Consider the following 21,267-nt stretch of genomic DNA (forward strand, 5'->3'; position numbering starts at 1 on the left):
TCACAGGAAACAATCACGATACTCACACGGGTGTAAAACAGGACTGGCTTTACTACACATATGCACATAACTTATACTCTAATATACATCACATTCAACGTTAGCACTGGGGTAAGGTATAACATACACCCCGCTCCCACCACCGTGTATGACCACACCGTGTCCAATCACACTATACAAGGCCCTTGGCCACTCTCCACGTAAGTGACCCCAAGTGATACCCCCCACCCTTAGGTGTGCTTCTTGCGTTGCTGTAAAGTGTTGGTGCACTTGAAGAATGATACCTGCCCGGGGCTCCCACCCCGGGTTCCGCAGACTACGACAGGGATTTCGCCCGATCCGATGTCATCCTCCGCACCGCGTTGGGTGAATTCCGGCGTGGATAATATCAACTGGAGTCTATTTGTGTCTTTGGTGTCGTTCTGAGCCCAGAACCCACCTCGCAGGGCTGCACTGCTTCAGCACGGTGTCCCTGACTATCAAACAGCTAATGGGGCAGGGTCCCTATCCTATAGCACAACAAACTTCACAGTGGCTCAGGACCTAACTGGGACCTAGGGGGCTGCTGGCCTAATGCAGTGGGTCACTGACCCCTGCACTCACCTCCTACCCCTAGCTTGTCAGGGTCCTGACTAACGTGGGCTCCAACCCCGTGAAATGTACTTGTAGTCCCTGCTTAGAGCCCTCTTCTGGTTGGTCCGGTTTCGCGCGCTTATCACTGCGCATGCGCGAGGTACAGGGGCCTCCCGTCGCCTCGGTCCTCACTGCGCATGCGCGAGGCAACAGAACATGGCGACGCCCTGCAACGGGAGCCGTCGGGGGCACCCGGCCACGCAACCACTGCCGCAACGCCGCACCAGCTCCCCCAGCAACCACCCACACACGCTCCTATCAGTCCCCCGATGGGTCCGCCACTGTGCTCGGCGGCACCCGCAAGGTGAGGTGGGCGACAGGCAGAGGGGGGACCTGGCTACATGTACATAGCGCTTCACAAGAGTAATACACGTCACAATCATATAAATAACAAATAATACAAATAACAGATCAAGGGAATAAGTGCATCAGACATAAAAGTAAAATTTAGGAAGAGGAGTCCTCCCTTCCCTCCCTCCCTCCGAAACGGGCACAGTTGCTCAACATCTTTATACAAAAAAAAAAGAAGAAATATTAGGAAACCCCACAAAAAAAATGGAACATAAAGAGACTTGCTTGACCCCCAAACGCCCCTTCCTCCAGTAGCACCCACTGCGCACGCGCGACTGCCAGGGAGCGCCCCTCGTGCCCGCGCATCTCCATCAGCAGCACCTCCCCGGGCTGCGCATGCGTAGTAGCTGCCAGCGCTGGGATTCTTCCAGGAGCGGACTCCCCGCCTCATTCCCTGGGACGCCGCAGCCGCCGCCGCTCAGACCTGCCGGTCCCGGGGACAGCTCTCTCCTCGCGGGAACACGCTGCGCTTCTTTGTTGAAAGGGGGCTGGAAGGCGATCGGCAGCCGGTTGTGAGGAGTGTGATTCTGGGTGGAGCTTTTTTTTTATTTTTATGGTGACCCGCACCCCCCGCCCTAAACACCCGAGGATTGGATGCAGCGCAACGCCCGCTGAGTGTGTGACAGCCCGGGGAGTGCAGGACCCGATCTCAAGACAGACTTCTACATCCACACCCTGCTGTGTGCACAGCTCTCATATACACTCTGCACACACACAGAAATATACATTACCATACACCTACTATATATATATATATAATATCTATACATGCACATGTAATCTCATGCATGTACGTATGTGCACACTTATCCCAGTGCATGCAGTGTCAGGCACCTGCACTCCTGTATCCCATCTGTAGTGTTAGGTAGTGGCACACACTCCCAGCTGTGCACATTACACCTGTAATTTTGTAGGTATGTGCATTTATATATAAATGGTGTCTGCAGGTGAACCACATACCTGCAACAGGCTGCTTCACTTACATTGTCTGCAGTTTATTTACTTCTCACCCTTGCAGGTGATTGATTCTCTTACATCTGTAGCTCATTCCCTTACTTGAACTATCTGGGTGTGGGGTGTAGATGCAAGTAGCACCCCGTACAATCCTTTTCGTGGATAGACATTATTATAATCTGCAGCTGTTTACATCTGCATATTTATATTACCTGATGATGATTTATCCTTATACTTTATAATAACCACAGGAGTTTTGATTGTAAGTTACCGGTTGTGTAGTTTCTCCTCAGCATTTTCCTGTAAGTCCTGTTGCAGTGATAATTAAGTATATTATTTCTGCCTATACCTTTTATAACATACTTCCTGTTATTTATGCACCTCTGTGACTGATCTCCATTCTTCACTATATTTCACGCTGCTGCCGGCTATCTGCACATCTGCCCATAACAACAGTAGCTCCTTAAGCACTAAACTTCCATGAACATTATTTCTTAAACTGCTAGGTTTATACATCTACTGAAGCTAATCTATGCACGCCCTTCCAGGGATTTATACATGATAACATATATAGTAATACATCCGTTCTGTTTCATTGTTAATCTATACGCTGCACCGGCATCAGATCTCTATAGAGACAGATACACACATCTGTGAACACTGCAATAGGACAACAGTAGCCAGGTCCCTTTGGCACATAAGACAATGTCCATACTGCCCTTGTTGAGCCGGACTGCCCTGCGTCCCTCTGTGTCCATGAAGCCATGGAGCTGGCTTTGGGTGGGCCAGAGGAGGTGCCCGGGGAATTCAGCCATGCCAAGCTGCAGGCTTCTGGGCACCCACCCAGGGAAGGAGCCCATTGAGGCACTGAACACAGGGCAAGGAGCCAGGGACTTCATATACAGCCTTCATGCCACCGAGAGGAGCTGCCTGCTGCGGGAGCTACACCGATTTGAATCCATAGCTATAGCACAAGGTGAGTGGGGCACCCACAACATAAACACTGGGCTTTGGGATGTCGTGGATAAAATACAGGATCTCTATTCGGAGCCAGGCACCAAACCTTCCTTGCTGCAATAACACATCCAGATGTATCAAAGAAAAATTTCACATCACTCCTTTATGTTTGATAAATCTGGGCAGCAAAAACATGCTTGAGTTTTGTCCCATGGAAACATGCGGGCAGCTTATTGAAGGCTTGGTGCAGCAACTTGGCATCGCCAGAGGTTTTTCTAGCACAGGGGTTCCAAACCAGTGGAATGGGTACCACTGGTGTACTGTGTAGGACTTTGAGTGCCTATTACACACGTGAAAATAAGCACAATATCGGTACAGTAAAGTAATTTTAGAAGTAAAACTGCAATAATTGGAAAATTAGTCTGGGATTATATTGGTACTATGACACCTGTACAAAGTTGGTGGTATGAGAAATTCTGTTCTTTTGTATGATGCAGAGTAAAATAATGGCATAACTGTTGTGGGTACTCAGATGAATGACATTTTTTTTTTAAAGAACTGAAGAAACATTAGGAAATGTATTACCAGTATGTTTGCCGAACCGAAGGCACCATATCCTATGGACATAAAAATACTATTGTAATAGGCGAATATTTAAAAAAAAAAATATTTTAATATAAATATACTAAAGACTTGGCACATGTGAAACATTGCAGTATAACATTGATTAAACTTTGAGTAAATAATTGTGGGATAATGTCCCTCATGATGGATATTTTCTCAGGTGACCCCCACTCACGTATGGGAACTTAGCTACTTCTCTCATCCTAAAGTGGTTGGGTTACAGGGCACACAATGGCATCACAAAGTGGGATCAAATACTACATTAGATGTTTCCTATGGTGGGATGATGTGAGTTTTGTAAATGAATACAGTACAACATTTGCGTGTGCCTTGATCAGACCTTGTTTTATGTCATCTGTATTCAGTTACCTTTCTGTATACCACATTGTCATCAGCTTTATGGAGGTCAACAAGAGCTCCTAATTCACACCTATTGTTTATTTTTATTGGTAATCTATTAACATCAGTAGCAGACCAAGAGCAGGTCAATAGACCAGCACCACCTCCTCCTTCTCCTTCTCTCTCTATTTTGGAATAGTGGTATTCCATGATTAGCAGGTTTTCCAAATCAGATCCGCGATACCATGCGTTCCTTCTACAGTCTTGTTATTTTAGACTTTTCACTGCAGGAGGGAATGGCGACGCTGATGACAAATCTCAAGCAGAGTGTATTGGAAAAGTGCCATTGGATCTACCTTTTTAAAGCGGCAATCCTCCCTACCTGACTCACCCCTCCGCTGCCCAACCGTGTAAATTTCAGTTACGGGAACCCTTGCTTCCCAAGATATTTAGCTGTGATGTCACCGGTATCACTTCCAGGTTGCCGCACTGGGGTATAAACGGCTGTCCAGTAGGACGCTACAGCTGATAACTTTGTCGCTTGCTATTCGCATACATGTTTTGGCAGATTTGAACGGCCATTTTGTTTTCCCTTGGAGGGCAGACGCTGGTAACTTTGTCATCAAGGATCTTGTGAACCGGTGGGTCCCTGAAACTGAAATGAACGTAGTTTAGCTCTAGGAGACTCCTCAATACTCATCATGTATAAAAAATGAAAAAAAAAAAAAAAGAAATGTTGAAAAGCTTGTGTGAAAGGGGAGTTATTTCTTTTTTTGCTTGTGCAGCAGTAAGTAAAGGAGGTGGCAGCATGTAATTCAGGATATACAGTACAATAGATAAGTCAACTGGGTAGTTTGAGCAGTGATTCATAGTTTTGCAGCCATGTGATTTCAGTACTTTGGATGAGTGTCAGCATGAATACCTCACGCCAGCAAACTTTTTCCTACTGTACATATGTATGAGCTTTTATAATTATTTTCAGAAGGTTCTTTGGATTTCATGTTTCTGGAAACATTCTAGCATTTGCTAGAAAGTGTTTCTAGCATGTGTTGTAGTCCTATAACTAAATAATGTAACTTGCCTCACTCATTCTTCTCTCTCTCCTCATGGTAGTTTCCACCTTTACATGACCAAAATAATTTTCATTTGTCATTACGATATTTGCACAGTGATACAGGTTTCAGTTTGGTGGTGTAAAATAAAGGGTGTGTTCTTCGGGGTTGGCATGGCAGTAGGTAACGTGGTTATTTTAGTTTTGTCGGTGCGAGGCATATCGCAACCCCATATACTTTTTTTAATTTTCCTACTTTTTTTTAGGTGTTCTAAATGTTCTCATAAAAGAAAAAGGGTAGTGGATTCCAAAGGTATGAGGCGGGGAGTAGATGTCTTCTTAATGTCGGTTATGACTAGTGGGCTATTCGTTTTTTTTTTTTGGAGAGCAGGCAGAAGAATCCCGTTATGTGTCACTTTGATGTTTCTTAAAAGATGCCTGCCCATACTGTATGTATCTCTGTGTTTCATGTGTTTGAAGAGTGTACTTTTAGACTTATTACCCTTGCCCCTATAGGGGGAAATTTTTAATTCTTAAAAATAAGGGAGTACATTTGAATGCTTTCTGTCACTCAATAAATTGTTATTAAACTTGGGATATACTGGGGTTTTGCAACAGATAGGAACATGGGCAGACATGGTGGGCCAAGGTGTTCTGTTCTGCCGTGAAATGCTATGTTTAGGCTTCACATACCTTCTCGTGCTCACTGGATAACTGGGTGAACCAGGAACAGACTTAGAATAACACAATTTAAATATGTGAAAGCCAGAATGAAGTCTTACTGGTGTGAAATCTAGATTAGAAGTCTCAATGGGGCACATGCATCAAGTGCCGTATGTGTTGTCGCACTTGTTCCTGCGTTAACTCCCATTCAAATCAATGGCAGTTAACGCCAGAACAGCTACAATAACCCATACCGGCATTATCCAACTGTCCAGATTCCTTCCAGGAATACTCTCTGTAGGGGTGCACAGAGGAGTCGAGATCAGACCCAGGGTTGGTAGGAACTAGAATCTCCCATGTATTGTATATAATACCAGCCTGCTAGTTGTTGCTTGTCAACTTTTTGTTCCTGAGCAGCCGTCGGGCTATTCTCGTGCCCCCTGCTCTTTGTCTTTTCCTGGGTACCATTACCTTGCATCTAGCTCTGCAGATTTTACAGGTACTTTTTTTTTGTTTTGCCTTTTATTCTCCTTGCACTTCTTTCCCCTTGCACTTCTTTCCCCCTGCTCTTCTTTCCCCCTGCTCTTTGTTTTTCCCTGGCTACCTCACTTTGTGCACCTAGCTCTGCAGACTTTAAAGATACCTGTTTGTTTTGCCTTTTTCATGAACTGCCTTAGTGTGAACATTAAACACAATATAAGTTATAAGTCTCTTGTTGTTTTGGGGGTTCCGTGTTTCCTCCGAGGGCTCCATACTCCCGATGCCAACAAAGCCCTATTACCTGTCTTGTTTAGGTGCTCCATTGTTCCGAAGATTAAAAATCATTGGCAGTGTGCGATCTTGGAATTTGATGTTGAATTGCTTTGATAGTGAGCATGGGGCTCCCGGACGCTGAGTAACTGCAGTGAGATTATCTTGGACTTTGATCAGCGACCGGCTACTTTTCAGCTTTACGACCAGTTTTTGTAATATTCTGATGTATAAGACTAAGTTTGTTGGTCCTCTGCATGGTTGGTGACATTGATGTCCATGATGAGGAACGGTCTTTGAGAAGCCCTAGGCCACAAGGATTGAAAATCATAAACAAAAGGACTGAATGCAGAATCGCTTCAAGGATTAGACTTGTATTATTCTCTTCCTTAAAAACTGATTATTGAGTTTACTTCCAGAGAGTCCCAATTTCAAGGTTAGTTAGGACATTTATGGCAAAGCTGGATAGATTCCTCAAGTAAAGTCTCGTTTTCTAGTTGTATAAATGTTCAGGCTGGAAAGGACAGGAATGTCACATTTGTACGGCTTCTGATTCTTATTCACTCTTTTTATATAAAAATGAAAAAAACTTGTAATTTTTTTCTTACCCTTTATTATAGAGCTTATATATGGTATGTTTCCAATGGATTGTGGACAAGTAATTAACAAAAACAGCTGAAAGAAAATACTATTGGAGCGGAAAAGTATGGTGCTGAAAACCGAATGATTTTTCTTAGCCCTATTCTCTCAAAACCTAAAATATAATTGTGACAGGGCTGCTTGCACTTTTGTAGAAGTTAAATGCATGTTTGCTTTCTGGCATCAAGTGCACCACTTTATCTTTCTTTCATTCTGTTTCTGTCTTTTTTTTTTTTTGCTGGGCCCAGCGATTTTTGTTTTTGTTTCCTTTATCTGAAACTTTACTAACCTTTTAATGTGGGGGTCTTGAGCTCAGTCAGTACAATACAGGTCTGGTTGGAGTTAAACACAGTTTGATGTTACACAGCCATGGGCAGTCTCTGTTAAAAAGGAAAAGGGCGTTTCCATCTTGCATACCATTCAGAGTGGATTATACCATGGTATGGAGGGGGGGGAATTAAAGTAAGTGATACTGAATGTCATTTATTTTGCAGAGTAAAGACATGCATGGGATGTTTGTAAAAGGTACTGTTTTGGGGCTTGCTATAGAAAATTGTATGTTGTGTGAAGTGTATTATGTTTGCAAATTGTGTAAGTTTTGGGGAGACAACTCCCCTGTGTGGTTTACTTAATTTGGTTGTGTCCTAATTAACCAGTAATAAAAGGGAGGGAGTTTCTTTCCCTGGGGCCTGCTACACACCTTGTTGCTGCTATGTGATAGGTTGTCTCTTTCTGCACTCCTTGTTGCTGCTATGTGATATGAGGATGTCTGTGGAACTTCAGTGAAAGGATGCAAACTTTCTAATGCAGATATTGCTGGCTATTCTGTGGCTGGAGACATCACGCTGGGAGAACTGGTTGTTGTACACCTGAATGTGGAATCCCTAATAAAAAGAAGGTTCAGAGAACAGCAAAAGCCTCTTTCATTCTTCTCAGGGTTTGATGCTGCTGCTTCTTTAAATAAAGGCTGGGACTCAACCTTTCACACTAATATAACTTTCATTGTATGTTAACACATTTTTTTTATAGTGCTGACTGTGTACGCAGCGCTGTGCATATAATTTTTCAGGCACAATGATTATCTGCCCCATAGAGTTTACGATCTAATTTTTTTGGTGCTTGAGGCAATGGGAGTTAGTGACTTGCCCAAGGTCACAAGGAGCTGACACCGTGATTTGCACCAGGCTCCTCTCCTTCAAACTCAGTGTCGTTGTTTTCGGAGTCGGTGCTTTTACTCCCTGAGCCGCTCCTTAATAAGAGAAATGTTTCCAATCTTCAGAATAATATTGCATTTGTGTAGAGCGATTCAGTTTAATCTAACATGTCCGCGCCGCTAAAACCCATACTTAGAACAATTGTTCCAAACATACATGTTTGGACGTATAGAGAGAAGAGAAACAAGCGCAGACTTCTCCTGGTGTAGTATGTAAAAGTAAAATGTATAGGTAAAAGATGCACGTACAGCAACAAATCGTTTAGGCAATGGTTAAAAACCGTAATATCCACGATGATGCCAGGATTTGCTGCTCCACGATCCAATTGCAGCTGGTGATCTGTAGAAGACCGGGGAGCCCATCTCATCTGGATGAGCCATCCTCTCTAGTCATGCAGATGTCGCTCCGTAAGGTTAGTCTCCCCACGGGAGTTGCTCTCAAGTGGTTCTGACTCCAAGCATCTGAATACTTACACGCTGAGTACCGGAGCTTACAACCCGAGCAGAGGGAACCTCTGAGGAATCGGCGCACCTCCAGTGACGTCTCTCAGATGACGTCGGTGCTTCCGAATCGATGTCAGTAAAGAATAAAGGAGACGCGAGGTGAAGGGGACAGTGCCAGTCCAGTGAAAGGGTCTCCAGCATCACCAGCAATGTCCAAAATCTTTCGCGTTTCGTGACTCACGTGGTCACTTCATCAAGGGATGTTTGGACGTATGCAAGGGATTCTTCACTCTTCTTCTTTTGCCTGTATTGGCATTGACGGACAGTATAATACACAACACCAAAGTCTGATCGTGTTGTAGTATACATTTTCTGTTATTTAAATAGAGATAACAAGTAAAACTTGTAATGTAAAAGAAAAAAAGAGAATGTTCCCTTCTTTAAGAGGAAGGGACAATACATGTTGCATTTCATTACTGAAACTGATACTTTTAAAGGACATCTGTTATTTTAACTTGTTTTTTTTATTTTTGTTTTTTTTTTGCCCTTTTGCTTTTGTTCACTACGTAATAGGCGAGTTTTTTTGTGTTCTGAAAAATCCTTGTTTTCGGCCAAGGAAGACAAAGGCTGTCCCAAGAGAGAGGAGAGGGACAGGTTAATTGTCCATAACAGACGGTGCAGCACTTTAAATCTTTCTGTGAGTTGCAGAGAGCTGGTTAATGGATGTGATGGTCGTCTGTTAATCCAGCAGATCATTTAATACAGTCTGTTATCTTGCGTTCAGAATGGAAAACTGCACAACAGGTAGTAGCAGCTGATGTTAAACCATTAGAAATTCTGATGGGAAGAATGCAGCAGGAGGATACGTCTTCATTGTCTGTTCCTTGTAACCTTAGGAAAGTGATTTTATCTCCTTGTGCCACAGGCACCAACAGTTGGATTATTAATTATTGAAGCTGGCTCCCGCTTGGATCCAAGCAAATGGCAATGATATGTATAACACAAATACGTTTTGAACGTTTTTTTTAATTCACAGTTCAGTTTAAGAGGATTATTTCCTCCAAGAAAAGGGTAACGTCCATGTCCTCCCTGTGCGAACTAACTAGATAAAGGTTTTTATTATCGCAACTATGAGTTTCATACGATCAGGAATATGGGTATAAAAAGCAGGAGTTGGTGGTGCACACCACACACACACACACACACACACACACACACACTGATTATACTCCTGAGGGGGGTTCTTCAGACCCGCAACGGGTGACCCTGCTGACGTTAGTAAGCAGTCAGGATTGGCAACGGCAGCTTTGAACTATTATGAAATGGCAGTATTGCTCTACTTTCTGGTGGTATTTACCAAAATGATTTTCTTTCCTTCATCTCACTTAAACTATCCTAATCCAGGTTACAGTACATAGTAGATGAGGTTGAAAAAAGATATATGCCCATCAAGTTCAACCTATGCTAAATTTAGACGAGAAATACTTGTCCTGTATTTGTACAGTATGCCTATAGGTTGTAAAGTAGAAGACGTAGTGAGCGTTGGCGAGACGGGCAGAGAAGTGAATCGCTGGCACGAAGAAGCCGTCTTGTACTGTACAGAACAGTAAATGGACTAGAAGTTGATTACTGGGAAATTATTATCTCTCAGGGTTTCTTGGCATCTTGACAAGCCTCTCAAGTGTTGCTCTGTGGTTTAAAATGGCATAAAACGCCTCATGACAGTAATTTCTTGGGAAATTGCTATATTCATGTACATCTGGCAAACGCGGCCTGTTCATCCCTTTTATTGAATTAACACGCTAAGGCAGGGGGAGCGCAAACTTTTGGAGCTGCGCGCCCCCTTACTTTTTTACAATGACCCCGTTGCCATGGCATTTAATTTAAATGCCTTGGGGAAGAGCGCGGGGCCTCGGCAACCGCCCGTGCCCCTCCCAAAAAAATCCCACGCCCCCCCCCCCCCCAGTTTGCGCACCCCTGCGCTAAGGGATGCCCATAAAGCATGTTGGATACAAATCCTTAACGCTGCTTCAAGAAATCGGTTTCCCCTTAAGTTTCGAAGGTGTAATGTGGCATTCTTAACCATTTCAGATCTTGAAGTGCACGCAGCGGTACTGCAGGTGGTTGCGTGTCCTTCAAGAACTGAAGGGGTTAATAAGATTGACCATGATCCCAAACGCAGGTGGAAGTAAATTCTTCTTTTTGTCAAATGTACAATGAATAGATCCTGGGTAATGTCTGTAAGCCTCTCTCTCCTGTAGCCCTGCACGTTTTCCTAAAGCATTAATCAGTGCTGCTGCTCAGCAGGGAACTCGCCGTGAGTCGGTAAGAATGAGCATGACCTCACCCTTACTGATCAGTTTGCTGGCCGGAAGGTAGAACATGAAAAACCCGGGCGCTCCCTCCGAGTATATTAAATGGGGTAAATACAATAAATAGTTTACAACCTTGAAACTGTTATACAAGGATCCCCTCAGTGTCGTTGTCTCTCCTATGGCTCTGACCCCAATAGGATCTACAACAACTTGGGAGAAAAGGACCCCTATAATGAGAGCACTCAAGTATAGGTGATACTGGAAACTAATGGACCTGATGGAGAATCGTAACATGTAATGATGGGTAAGTTAAAAAACTATTTTATTAGGAGAAATCCTCAAATAAAATAAGGTTTTGTATGGATAGCCCTCTAACTAAGGTGATCCTAAACAAATGGCGAATTTAAAATATGGTAAGTGGTTAGGTGAGGTAAGTCCTATAGGTGTAATAGGTGCTCCTAAAAGGCTTCGCTCACCTCTGATGAACCACAATGCTGATTACAAAGGTAAGTGTGTGGGAAGTATAAATGCTGTATATAGCTGCAACAGACAGAGACTAGGTGAAATGCTATATGAACACCCACAGTGCAGTAGTGACTCCAAGAGTCAAACAATGCCCTAGGACAGATGGGCACACATGTTTGCTAGCAGCCGAGAACCTAAAACTAACTAGTAATTCCAAGTCCAGTGCTGCGAGTCAGACAAGTTGGCAGGCAATAAGTGTCTGCCAAAGTGTCAGATGACAACGTCTTTTGCCCGGAGTCCTGTCTAATGCTAAACACACGTATTCCTAGCAACAATTGTGGACCAATATACAGGTAATGAAGACATCAGAACAGACAGCACATAAACACTGTATAACCAAACAGTGTAGCAGACGGGATGTGTCTGCAAACAGTGTATCACAGACCTTGAGTCTCTTGTGCTGACACTTAGATACAATTGTATCAGTAATCCTCTTAGCAAGTATATCACTTATACCCTTTACCAAAAGAACACGGACTGTGGGAGTCTGTGTACATAACAAGTCTTTTATAGTAAAAAGAATACTTATATTTTCTGCGGTAGTGGCGGCCCGGAGGTCTCGGGGAGCCGTCACCTATGACGTCAGTACGTCTCTTGCCGACGTACATTTCGCGGGAATGCTTTGTCAAGGCTCCGTGTTCATCCCGTCTGCTACAGTGTTTATATGCTGTCTCCTCTGATGTCTTCATTACCTGTATATTGGTCCACAATTGTTGCTAGGAATACGTGTGTTTAGCATTAGACAGGACTCCGGACAAAAGACGTTGTCATCTGACACTTTGGCAGACACTTATTGCCTGCCAACTTGTCTGACTCGCAGCACTGGACTTGGAATTACTAGTTAGTTTTAGGTTCTCGGCTGCTAGCAAACATGTGTGCCCATCTGTCCTAGGGCATTGTTTAACTCTTGGAGTCACTACTGCACTGTGGGTGTTCATATAACATTTCACCTAGTCTCTGTCTGTTGCAGCTATATACAGCATTTATACTTCCCACACACTTACCTTTGTAATCAGCATTGTGGTTCATCAGAGGTGAGCGAAGCCTTTTAGGAGCACCTATTACACCTATAGGATTTACCTCTCCTATCCCCTTAACCATATTTTAAATTCGCCATTTGTTTAGGATCACCTTAGTTAGAGGGCTATCCATATAAACCTTATTTTATTTGAGGATTTCTCCTAATAAAATTGTTTTTTAACTTGCCCATCATTACATGTTACGATTCTCCATCAGGTCCACTAGTTTCCAGTATCACCTATCCTTGAGTGCTCTCATTATAGGGGTCCTTTCCTCCCAAGTTGTTGTTCATTCATTTCCCCTGATTCCAGCACCAGTGCCTAGGCAGTAGCGAGGGTTCCCTTGTCCCGTCCCCTCCCCTCCTCGTACCCTGGTTCATACCCCAATAGGATCTATCCAGGATCCTTGTTGGTACAGGGACACAGAAAGAAAGGGGGAGCTGGCTGGAAGGTGCCAGTTGGCCTTTTTGCAAGAAGGCAAATGCTCTCTTCCTCAAAAAAAAACCGGTACTTTCTCGTTCAATATTCTATCCAATCACAAGGTTGAATTTTTGCGTGCGAGTTAGGCCGGAAGTAAAATGGATCTATTTACTTATGCTCTATGGCCGCGCTTATAGTGCCGGCGATGCGACGTCGCCCGAAAACAAATGCATTGTCGCCGCCGCCGCGTGCGCTTATATAGTAAGCGCGACGGCGACGCGATTTTTTGGGAGCCGGGAATATTTGATTTTTCAGGGGCTGACGCCTAATGTGACAGCCCCTGAACCAATCAATGGCCGGGTCGCCGCCGCCGCAAAGCGGAATACAACTTTCGCTAGCGGTGATGTCACGCGTCGTGTCGCGGGCACTAGACGCGCGGCCGTGGAAGTGTAGGGTATTCTTTCCACCATGTCAGTGAATGCCTAATTATAAGGTTACATGCAACATTTCCTCATAAACTGTTACTGGGATGGGGGTCACTATGGGTGACTGACTTGCAACCTAAATTCATAGTAAGAATCTTTCCTAAGCTACAGTGAAACCACATGATTGCTTTTGAGCTTCATTACAATTGGGTCAGTAAGCTATTGTTCACAGAACGTATCGTGTTTTTTTGTTGTTGAGCTCAGTAGGACTGCACCTTTTTATATACTTTCATTGCCCTTCTGACGTGCAGGGATTTGTCATAGCATTATTGCTCATGTTGAGGGCAGCCCACATCCATAGCTCTTGAGAGGCACTTGTAACAGACGAGAAGAGCGTCCTCTTATGTTCCTGACGTTGGGCTTGAGCCAGTGCCAGTGCGTCACTGTGGTAGCGATCCCCTGGCACTGGAGGCAGCATGTCGGTGGAACTCCCAGGCCTTGAACATTCTCCCAGTGAGAGGCTTTCACTGTTACTTTATTCCAGCCATTTCTATCCTTGCGTTCACGGTTTTTGAACATTTGTATATATCATCATTGGCTATGATGACCGGGCGCGTGTGTACATATCTGTTCAGTCCATATCTGTTCAGTCCATGTACTGTGTTATTATGTACAGTCTATTGCTCTGTGCATTTTATTGCTTTGTTTCATCTTTTATTTCTCCTGTTCGGTATTGACTTCCGTGTGTAAGCTATTCATCACCTGCCTTACAAGGCTACTCTCCTCAAAACACATGCCCCCAAATATGTGTATTCATTCAGGTGTCAAACAAGCCAGAAAACCAGATAAAATAAGTTGTTACTTATTTTTCAGTGTCTCGGGGCAATAAATAAATCTTCTATGCTACTGTTTCGCTTAATTCTATGTTTGAAGATATGTCTAGTAAGTGGTTATGCTGTGCTCAAAGTAGCTGCTCTGAAATCTATTTTCAAATTCCCAAAACAGATGCACCGAGCAGGAAAATGGAAATACTTTGCTGTGCTCATAGTTTCCCATTCTGGGGGGCTAAGAGGTGTGAACGTGTTTTTTTTTGCACAATTTAGAGAAGGGGGGGGGGGGGGGGGGGTTCAGAAAGAATGCAGGCAGACACCCTGTATAAAGAATCGCACCCCTTAACCCTTTCAGTGCCCTATGACCTAGCTATCATGGCTTGAGATCTGGCACGCTAGTAGCAATGTTATGGGCTTTTTTGCTTGTTATTGTATGGGAGAACGAATGCGTTTGCGCTGAGCACGATCTGACTATCCGAGTAGGACTCCTCTTCCATATATGTTTGAGTGCTGTCACGTGTTCGCATAAGTTTAAAGATGATCACTGTTTTTTTTGTATTAAACACACACACTATGTGTGCACGCGCACTGCTCCCTCTCCTCCCCTCTCTCCTCTGGTTTAGAAGACAGTGCACACACTGTTACGATTGCAGAATAAAATGTTGGCAGCAGAGGTGCATAACTGCGATGAAACACAATTTTATTTCATTTAGCCAAAACATACATTTCTTTAATCTATCGCTCTACTACCACAGTGCACCGAAAATATCCTTATAAAGCAAGTGCTTTTGCCATGTTTTGTTTTTTTCCATCTGCTTTTTTTCATGGTTGTAGATTATTGAAAATAATGCAAAATAAGTTTATTAAGGCGTCAGTGAGTTTGCGCTTAATAAAAATAATTTGTTGTGTGTCATTATATAAGTTTTAGGCCAGTGGTTCCCAGTGTGCAACAATACATTAGTAAGAGATGTTCCACCAAATGAATTAACTGCAAGAAGCGCATAACACAGCAGATGCTAATACCAACTATAGACTATGGGGACATAGTATGTGGCTAAACACACAAGAGTCAAGTTAAATGCAACTTGGGATGCCCCAACTCTATGGGAACAAGAACAACAAACAGGAATAGTAGTGGGTGCTGCAAGCAGAAAAAACCTACTCAGGGTAGCTGCATGTAGAACAGAAGGGAAGCTGAGCACACCAAGAGAAATGTAATAATTTATAAAAAGTTCATTTTTATTGACTGATTGCAGTCAATAAAATGAACTTTTTATAAATTATTGCATTTCTCTTGGTGTGCTCAGCTATCCTTCTGTTCTAGACATAGTATGTGGCACAGCACCCCAAACTCAGCCTGCGTTTTAGGAAGTGCCGTAGTTACAATCTGAAGACTTTGTATTTACAAAAGAGCTTTTACAATTGAATACGCCGCTTTGTCCTCTAATGCAGCAGTGCGCAAACTGGGGGGCGCGACCCCCAGGGGGGGGCGCGAGATTGCCGGCGGGGGGGCGCGGGGTTTACAGAGGCCCACGCTTCCCGAAAGCACTTAAATGAAGTGCCGGGGGAGCTGCAGGCCCTCTGTAAGCCTTTACTTACCTTGGCTCCGGCGGCTTCTTTCTGCGTCGCCATGGCAACGCGGCGTCAAAATGCCGCCGCGAGGTAATGTGACGTCACGTTGCTATGGCAATGTGACGTCATGGCGCAGGTAAGTGGGGGTTAGGGGGGGGCACGGGAGTGAGGGGACTGCTGGCAGGGGGGCGCAGGGAAAAAAGTTTGCGCCTCCCCTGCTCTAATTTAACTACAACACACATCAATGGAAAATGCTCAAAGCCGCCGCCAGTCTAAGTTCTTTCAAAACTAGAGCTGTCTCACCTTGTAATCTGTTCTATAACTGTTCATACAATGTCTTCATATTTACCGGTAATTTATAACCCTGTTCACCTAATGTAACCGTGTATTTGTAACCATGTATCCTGTCATCATAACTCTCTGCCCAGGACATACGTGAAAACGAGAGATAACTCAAATGTATTACTTCCTGGTAAAACATTTTATAGATAAATAAGCCTTTGATACCTTACTAGTATCCTTTTCAGGTGTTTTGTAGTAGTGTACATCTACATGCTAATAGGAAGGATGTGTTTGCAGAGGTTTTCAGCTCCAGGCCTCAAGAACTCCCCCCCCCGCCCCTCCCAACCAGGTCAGGTTTTCAGGATATCCCAGATTCAGCACCGGTGGCTCAAATCAGAGGCTCCGTCAAAGATTGAGCCACCTGTGCTGAAGCGGGGATGTCCTGAAAACTTGACCTATTGAGTGGGTCTTGAGGACTGGAGTTGAGAACCCCAGGGTTATTGGGTTAAATGTGAAAATTGTATCTCCTGAACAGAGCATCGGGATTTAAAATACCACCATTGGAGAGGGCGAGAAGGGAGCTATTAAGTGAGTTAAAACGTGACTGTATTAAATCTGTTTTTCAACTTCAAATGTTTCCATGGTAACCAAACGTTTTGGAGCGTAGTTGCCATGTGTACCTAATGATTTGTGGTAACGCTGGTTGTGGAAGGGGCGAATTCCCTCACGTCACCGCCCTCGCCCTGGTTTGGAGAGTAATTATGATGCCTTCATTGACCAAGCAGCTGAAAGTTCAGAAGGATAATTATCTGATAAGAATTTCTCGGCACGTCGAAAAATAAAAAAGGTTTTTCACAAATCGGCACTACTTTCTCTTTTAAGGGTGATTGACTCTTTCTGCGGAAGCTAGACAGGAAATCATTATAGCTGTAAGGACCCCTTATTGTATGTGGGGGAAAAAATGGCAGGAGCCTTTTTTGACATTTTTTATTTTTTTGAATAACAATGGTTTATGATGTACAAGCTTTGAAAAATAACAGGGTCTGTAATAACAACCTTGTGAGATTTGTGTGTGTGTGTGTGTGTGTGTTGTATATATAGTGGTTTGCAGAAGTATTCACCCACTACCAACAATCTCACAAATTGTTGATTTACACGTAAAGTATTCTTATTGAAAGCTACAAAGATGTAGTGGTTAAACTGAACACTGTTATATGAGGAGGTTAAATGTCAGCAAAGGGGTCGGGGGTGTGGGGGGGGACAGTGAAGTGTACTGGTTGCATAAATATTCAGCCCCTTAAGCCAGTACTTTTTAGGAGCATCCTTTACAGCAATTACTGCTACAGTATGAGTCTGTTTGGATAGGTCTCTCTACTAGCTTGGCACAGAAGGATGGTGATTTTTTTCCCCCCATGTTCTTTCCGGGATAATTGATTCAGTTCTGCTAATTTTGTTGGGGATCGTCGATGGACTACAATTTTCAAGTCTCGTCTTAAATGTTTCGATTGGATTCAAGTCAGGACTCTGACTGTTCCGTTCACGAACATTAATTATCTTCTTGTTCAATCACTTCAGTGTGGCTTTGGCTTTGTACTTCGAGTCATTGTCCTGCTGAAATATGAATTTCCTCCCCAGTTTCACAGTCCTGGCTGACTAACCAGTTATTTTTTTTCAAGGATTCGGCTGTACTTGACACTATCCATTCTCCCCTCTATCCTGACCAGCTTCCCAGTCCCAGCTGAAGAGAAGCACCCGCATAACAGGATGTTCCCCCCGCCATGCTTGGCAGTTGGGATGGTGTTAACTGGGTGATGTGCATTGTTGGGCTGGCACCAGACGCAACACTTGGAATTTAGACCAAAAAGTAAAATGGTTTGTCTCGTCTGACCACAAAAACCTTTTCCCACATGTCTGTAGTATCATCTATATGCTTTTTCACCGACACAAATGGAAATTTTGGTCTAAATTCTAAGCGTTGCCTCTGGCGCAAGCTCAACACTGCACACCGTGAGCTCCCTGTTTGGTTTTTTTTTTGTCTCCCTTATATCCGTTGACGTTTATTCATTTATCTATGTGCTTATTACCAGATTTACATCTTTTTATGGTGTGCATGGTGTGTATTGAGATATTGTTGTTTGGATTTATGTTCTCAGGTATGTCTGTTATACTGATTAACGGACGGTCTTGCATACCTGGGAAAATATAATTTTTTTCCCCTAGTGTGACAGGGTCATTGACTCTCTATACATTAGTAGTAGATGAGGTTGAAAAAAGACATGCGTCCATCAAGTTCAACCTATGCTAAATTTAGACGTCAGATACTTTATCCTATATCTATACTTACAGCATATTGATCCAGAGGAAGGCAAACAAAAAACCCCAGTGACATATCATCCAATGATATCTCATAAGGGGAAAATAAATTCCTTCCTGACTCCAAATTTTGTCAAAAAGATTACTCCCTGGATCAACACCCTTCCCATGTTTACTTATTTGGTATATCTCTGTATACCTTTCCTTTCTAAAGAGATGTCCAACTTTTGTTTTGAAGATATCTATTGTATCTGCTATCACAGTCTCCATGGGTAATGAGTTCCACATTTTAACTGCCCTTACTGTAAAGAACCCTTTCCTTTGTTGCTGTTGAAATTTCCTTTCCTCCAACCTTAAGGGATGGCCCAGAGTCCTCTGTACTGCCCGTGGGATGAACCGTACTTTTGAAAGCTCTTTGTATTATCCCCGAATATATTTGTATATTGTTATCATATCCCCTCTTAGACGCCTCTGTTCTAATGTAAATAAATCTAATTTAGATAGCCTCTCCTCATAAGTCAAATTTTTCATCTCCTTCATTATCTTGGTGGCTCTTCTCTGCACTCTCTCTCTAGTTCCATAATGTCTTTCTTTTTTCTTTTAATGGACTGGTGTTCAATATTGAACTTCATATTCCATGTGTTGTCTTACTAATGCTTTATAGAGGGTTATAATTATGTTTACTTCCATCCATTGCCCGTTTGATGCAAGATAAGATCTTGTTTGCCTTTGCAGCTACTGCATGATGACTTTGGGCACTATTGCCAAGCCTGCTGTCTACGAGCACTCCTAAATCCTTCTCCATTAAGGATTCCCCCAATTTATCCCCATTTAATTTGTAAGTCGCCTGTTTTTATTCTCGCATCCCAAATGCATAACCTTACATTTATCTGTATTAATCCTCATCTGCCATTTACCTGCCCAAGTTTCCAGTCTACCCAAGTCCTTCTGGAGAGAAATTACATCCTGCTCTGATTCTACTACCTTACACAATTTAGGACCGATCACATGCTTGCAAATGCTGCTTGCGCAGTGAAACTCTGCTGCCGGCAGCGAAAAGGTTAAGAATAATTCAGACAAATGTCAATATTTTTTTTAAACTTAAGGATTCCTTGGTAAACAGATGCTTTGGAGCATTTTGCAGTCTTCACTTTTGCCCTTATGAGACATAATTAGATGTTTCACTAGGGTTTTTTTGTTTGCCTTCCTTTGGATCAATCTGTCAATACAAATGTATAGTTTTTTTTTTGTCTCCCATCTCATCTCCTATGTAAATATGAAGGTTTCCAAGGAAACCAGTAATGAAAAGTTCAGTCCGCGCTCTGGCTCTTTAAACTTGGAGTGTTGGTCCCTCTCAGTTCTTTTGCTGCTTCTGTGTTTATGAGGTGTCTCCCCCACCTCCAAATGTGGTCTCCACCGGAACCCCGATGGTGGTACCAATATCAGCAAAACAAGAAAAAACACAAAAGCGCACCAAGATGAGAGATAGATATTGTATTAGCAACAAATAATAAAATTAGTAACTTACATATAAAATTTCTTTAATAATCCCCGATTCTGGTGTCTATCACAGGAGTAGGGCATCACATAGGAAGTATGAAGGGTAATCTCAGTTCTGAGAGATCAGACCCGCGCGCTGGGGCTGTCTCTGTTCACTCTCCTGTCCTCCACGTGTGGTAGCGTGGTGCAGAGTGTAGCACACATGTGCAGGAACCGGGGCCTTCAATAGGTGTCCTTAGGATGCCTGTCCGTTTTTGATAGCATAGAAACGATCGGAAATAAGCAGGAACGGTACACTTGAGTGTGTACTGGTGGTGTGTAGTAAAACCGCCAGCCACAACAGTCGCGACGCGTTTCGTTTAACAAAGTAAACTTCTTCAGGCGATATATCATATCATATCGCCTGAAGAAGTTTACTTTGTTAAACGAAACGCGTCGCGACTGTTGTGGCTGGCGGTTTTACTACCCACCACCAGTACACACTCAAGTGTACCGTTCCTGCTTATTTCCGATCGTTTCTATGCTATCAAAAACGGACAGGCATCCTAAGGACACCTATTGAAGGCCCCGGTTCCTGCACATGTGTGCTACACTCTGCACCACGCTACCACACGTGGAGGACAGGAGAGTGAACAGAGACAGCCCCAGCGCGCGGGTCTGATCTCTCAGAACTGAGATTACCCTTCATACTTCCTATGTGATGCCCTACTCCTGTGATAGACACCAGAATCGGGGATTATTAAAGAAATTTTATATGTACGTTACTAATTTTATTATTTGTTGCTAATACAATATCTATCTCTCATCTTGGTGCGCTTTTGTGTTTTTTCTTGTTTTCCAAGGAAACAAGTTCACTTGATAAGTTGTGTTTTTACTGATCTGGCCAATGCATGAAATTGTCCCTTTTAAGCAAAGTTAAAGAAAGGAGGAAATGATGGCACTCCCATCGCATTTAATGTGGATGTTTTGCATGAAGCAAAGGCCATTTCTTTATAGGGTTTTTGAACCTTTTAGCGAGAGCGTGCCCCCGGACATCTCTGAGCCCGGGCATTATCCTGTCTGTTACCTTATGGATTGGCAGTGCAGAGATGAACATTTAACATTTTCGGAGCAAGATAATTTGATCTCTTACAACTAAAAAGCACTTCGACAATATGCATTTACAGTTCTTTCCTTCTTGCCACTTGCTTTATCAATAGGTTTGTTTCTTTGTGAGAATGTCTGGTGTTGTACACAGTAGGCCAAGCTTCTGTGTTTAATTGAGGTTATTTATAAGGTACTGTGCCTCAGAACGGCATTTAATTTCAAATCCTATGTTAGTTTCATAAATCCGTTCTGTAGTATTAGGTAATTCTGCATTTTTTTTTCTTCGCTTTATGCCCTTTGTAATGATTTTTAATGTATTAAGCTTCCTTGGGTTGCTATAGTAACTATTTAGGAAGCCACAA

The 21,267-nt window shown here is 43.2% G+C and overlaps 1 protein-coding gene across 2 annotated transcripts in view; it reads left to right on the top strand.

The window, feature by feature from the left end:
- The first annotated feature begins 1,317 nt into the window (after window positions 1-1,317).
- The window catches only part of TMEM65 (transmembrane protein 65), a 69,350-nt gene continuing 49,400 nt past the window's right edge, over window positions 1,318-21,267 (top strand). Inside the window, exon 1 of one of the 2 annotated variants that reach the window (XM_075582207.1) lies at window positions 1,318-2,914. In XM_075582207.1, coding sequence (XP_075438322.1) covers window positions 2,644-2,914 — 271 coding nt within the window. In that variant the 5' untranslated portion in view covers window positions 1,318-2,643. The remainder of the gene's footprint in view (window positions 2,915-21,267) is intronic. The other variant, XM_075582210.1, reaches the window with a different exon arrangement.

This window comes from Ascaphus truei, chromosome 2 (genome assembly GCF_040206685.1).
Source record: "Ascaphus truei isolate aAscTru1 chromosome 2, aAscTru1.hap1, whole genome shotgun sequence".
Classification (NCBI taxonomy): domain Eukaryota; kingdom Metazoa; phylum Chordata; class Amphibia; order Anura; family Ascaphidae; genus Ascaphus; species Ascaphus truei.